Consider the following 4,588-nt stretch of genomic DNA (forward strand, 5'->3'; position numbering starts at 1 on the left):
CCAAACACCAAACGCACTATAATTGTCTCCGTCAAGGTTTGACGATGGGGAAGAAAGTCCAGGTTTATTGCGGGAAATTGAGACGTAATTGCTAACGATCGAAGAATAAAAACCCTAAGAAAAAAGGGGTTTTCGTTGAATTTTACATGTTCCCCAATTTCTGTTGATGTTAATACTGCCGATAAATGGAGTCGCCTGCGGTAGGAAAATGCATCCCTCACAAGTCAAAGTAAGATCATTTCTCCCTGAGCAGATAGAATTTAACAGGGGTTTATGCTTTATCTATGATGTGTTTATATGTGTGGTTTTATTAGGAAACGAGTATTTCCAGAGAGTTCTCCGGGCACGGAATCCAAAGGAGATGCATCTTCTTCACCTGTTAATCGGACGCTGAAAGGCAAGAACACGATGCATAAACAAAACGAGGTAAGAATCAGATCAATGCCTGTTTTCTGTTTCTGTTTCTTCATCATCCTTTTCAATCATTCTTCTTGTTAAGCATATGTAGAAGTAATCATACTTTTTTTTTTTAATTCCTAGGATACTATGGTGTCGATCTTATCTGGGATTTCAAAGAAGGTAAAGTCACATAACAAGGGGATTATTATCTCACCAACTCTTAGTGGCATAATTGAGCTAGATTCAGAGGACTCTGATTCCTATAATGGCAAAGATTACATAGATTTGTCTTCTGATCACCATGATTCCGAATATGAGTACCCAACTTTCCAATCTCATTTTGATAACATAGATTTTCCTACCGGAATGGAATCCTCCAATCCATGGTTTCTGGATTCTGTCAAGATCACTTCCTCAACTGGATTCACACACTCTACACACCCTGAACATGCAATGCTTTCCCCATCAATGGTAGGGGTAAAACCGTCTTTTGACCCTGTTAAAGTCACAAAAAGAACATCTGGTTCAAGTAGTTCCACTTGTCCTACTCTACGCTTACAAAAGGGTGCAATGAAGGTTAAATCTGTCAAGAAACGGGTCAAAACTCAGCCCCACAAAATGTCAATTAATTCAAGACAAATTACTCCTATGGAAGATGTGATGTTGGAACAAGATTCTAGAAAGATTCAAAAGAGCTCAAATGTAGAGGAAACTTCCTCTCAAGTTTTGAGAAAGTATCCGAATTTTAAGAAGTTTGATATTGTTGAGGACTATTCTGATCATCACTATAAAGGGGCAAATTCGGAAACAATACAGCCCCCAAGAAACTGGTCTAAAAAGATAGAAAAAGAATGGAGGATTCTTGAGAAGAACTTGCCTGGTATGTTGTTTCTAGTTTTCACAACTTATTTTCATCCATTTGGGTTGAATTAAATTCAAATTCTCGTTATTTGTTTAATTACAGATACAATATTTGTTAGGGTTTATGAATCAAGAATGGATCTTTTAAGAGCAGTGATAATAGGAGCAGAAGGGACACCATATCATAATGGTCTTTTTTTCTTTGATGTTTTCTTCCCTAGCAACTATCCATATGTTCCCCCTGTATGTCACATCACATCACATCTCTTCCTTTTTATTTTAAATTTAATTTCATGTAAAAAGATTTAATGACTGATAATTATTATTATTATTATCAGAAAGTTTATTATCATTCTGGTGGGTTGAGAATTAATCCGAATCTCTATGAAGAAGGGAAAGTTTGCTTGAGTCTTTTGAACACGTGGATTGGTGACAAGAATGAGAACTGGACACCTGGCGTTTCCACTATGCTACAAGTTTTGGTATCTATACAGGGTTTGATTTTGAATGCGAAACCCTATTTTAATGAACCTGGATTTGCAGATTCAAGTGGCTCTGATTATGGAGAAAATCAATCGATTCTATACAATGAAAGGACTTTGATTTATTCTCTTAAAACTATGGTTTACACCATGAAAAATCCACCCAAGGTATGATTGACAAGCTATTTTTGATGACGAGGGTATTTTAGTCTTTTTGATATTTTAATGTCGATTTTGGATGCAGTATTTTGAGGATTTGGTGATTGGGCATTTTCGTGATTGTGGGGTTGGTATTTTGACAAGATGTAGAGGTTATGTTAATGGTGTAGGAGTTGGATGTGGTGAAGAGAAGGGTTCACGTGGATTTGGGAAAAATGTTGAAAAGTATATGGGGACACTTGTTGGGGGATTTAAAGAAATAGGAGTTGAGAATGTGGACGAATTTGTCCCCCAAACTCGAAATCTAGCACAAAAGATAAGGGACTTTTTTGGTATTTAAGAGTGATATACTTATAATAATTGTGTAAGTATAACCCTAGGTTGTGGTCTATAACCTAAAACATAGGTTATAAAGATTTTAAGTTGTGAGTTTGAGATTTTTTTTTAGCTTTGAGGTCTTTTTTGTAAATAGGAAGAGACTTTTGGAAAATGGCAATTGACTTTTGTAGTTTTGATGGAAAATGATGACTTGGACCAACTTCGATTTTAATACTAAAACATACAATGTGTGTAAAGTTCTTACTAATACTAAATCTCTTTTGAATTACATTTACAACCACATACCAAATCGTTTAGGGGTGGTTTGATAGTTGTTGGGTTAGAGTTGACTGGGTTAGAAGCTGATTGGGTTAGAAGTTTTAACTGTGTTAACTTCTGACTAAAGCTTGTTTAATTTTGCAGACTCACTAACATCACCAACTTCCATTTTACAACATGTTTTCCCCATTTTAGATAAAAAGCAATAAAAATCATAATTATAATTACAAACTATGAAGACACATTGCTATTGGTTTTTGTCGAATAAAAAAAAAGGTAAACTGCTATATATTGACCTTTGGAACTTTTTGGATTTAAATTAAAAGTAAAATTCTATAAAGTGAAAGTAAAATATTATAATTTTAAAGTGAAATTACAAAACGTTATCTAAATTAGAAGGGAGAAATGAGAACCCTCTTCCAAGTGGGGTACAATACATAAGTACAAATTTATGCAACAATTGTTGATTCTTTATACCAATCATCTTCCTTGTTGGATTTATATTTTCAATTCTATCAAGAAATTTAAACATTTTCTTCGACCCTTCATCTAAAATACGAGAGATATCACATAAATATGTATTTTGAAAGTAATAATGTGATATTAAATTATACAAAAATAAATAGTAAAAGGTTTACAAAATCTTGGAATGTTATGGCCTTTAGGATGATAATCACCATGGGATCCTCAATTGGTTTTAAAAGTTCACCTTTTGGAGTGCACCTCCTACCAAAAGTAGGAGACCCAACATTGGTTTTAAAAGTTCACATTCTGGTTTTAAAATTGATTTCAGAAAGAAAAAAAACAACACAGAATGCTTACGTGCTCTATTGTGGAGGTAAAAGCAATTGGTATGGGGCATATTGCATATCAACAACACCTACACCTTGACCACCATTTGCTCGTTAAGGGGGTGTTAAGTCATTTTCGGTTGTAACGAGCACAAGAGAAAATGAACAACTTGATTGGCCACTCCTTTTTGAACATTAATATGACCATTTGCATATAAAAAAATTATTTACTTTTTTTTACCTATAATAATGAGTGTTATAACATGTTAATAGCATGATAACCTTTTTCTCACTTGGTGTTATAACACTATTGGTGATGTGACATGTGAGGTGACACCAAAATGGTATTATAACATGTTGCCCACACCCAATGCTCTAAACGATGGCAGATGAGGAGAAGGTGCCGAGGTCGCCAGAAGGAGGACGAATTTCAGTTAACTGATTTTAGAAAAAAAAAACACAAAAAATATTACTTACCTGTGCTGCTGGGATGTCGACGATGGCAGAGGATGAACAGGTGTCGATGTCGCAGTAGGGAGGACGATATTGGAAGGTTTCTAATGTCGTGGAGTCTTCAATGAAGACGCAAGAAAGAAAGATGGTGCTTGCACATTGACGCGTTTGTGGTTTTTCTTTTAGGGCTCAAGGGCAAAAAAGAAAGATGCGCTTTTTTGTGGGTCAACAACAAATAGATGGAAGATCGAGTAAGAGCACCGGTCAGCTAGACTGAGAAAGCTAAGTTTCAGCCCAACCAAACAGCCTAGCCGGATCGAGTCAGCCAAAATTTACTGACCGAGCCCGGTCAGCTTGTTATCAAACGACTCCTTACACTATAAATATATTTTATATAAATTTTAGTACAATAATTATACTAATTATAAAACGATAATAATATGTTAATTTAATATTATATTGATCAAAAATTGGTTTATGTGTACCGACCCGAAAATCACAGTAAATTTTTTCATTTTTAATACAAGAGTTACAACCATCACATTGTTCCAAAAAACCATCACATGATAATAGTGTCAAAATATCAGAGTACAAGATCAAAAATGTGGAAAATAGTGAGGAGTGAATGCTGAGCCATCAAGCCGGGCCCTTCCTCTTAGTACCGGAAGTACCTGAAACCACAAAGACAAACTATAAGCAAAAGCTTAATGAGTTTCCCCCTACGTACCACATACACATAACATACAAGTGCCATGGGTCACCCCCATGTTTTGACATCCAAATGTCATGGGCTACCTCCATGGTATTTCCTTGAAAAGCCATGGGTTGCCCCTATGGTCCAACATC

At 35.4% G+C, this 4,588-nt stretch overlaps 1 protein-coding gene across 1 annotated transcript; it reads left to right on the plus strand.

Annotated features, from left to right (window-relative positions):
• On the plus strand, positions 1-2,439 carry LOC145140876 (putative ubiquitin-conjugating enzyme E2 38). The gene is made up of 6 exons (XM_079074261.1): positions 1-229; positions 315-426; positions 541-1,279; positions 1,364-1,503; positions 1,599-1,910; positions 1,987-2,439. Exons 1-6 carry the CDS (start codon positions 186-188, stop codon positions 2,239-2,241), a joined length of 1,602 nt encoding a protein of 533 aa, XP_078930387.1. The 5' UTR covers positions 1-185; the 3' UTR covers positions 2,242-2,439.
• The last annotated feature ends 2,149 nt before the right edge of the window (positions 2,440-4,588 follow it).

Source organism: Lactuca virosa, chromosome 9 (genome assembly GCF_052849685.1).
Source record: "Lactuca virosa cultivar CGN04683 chromosome 9, Lactuca_virosa_CGN04683_v6, whole genome shotgun sequence".
Classification (NCBI taxonomy): domain Eukaryota; kingdom Viridiplantae; phylum Streptophyta; class Magnoliopsida; order Asterales; family Asteraceae; genus Lactuca; species Lactuca virosa.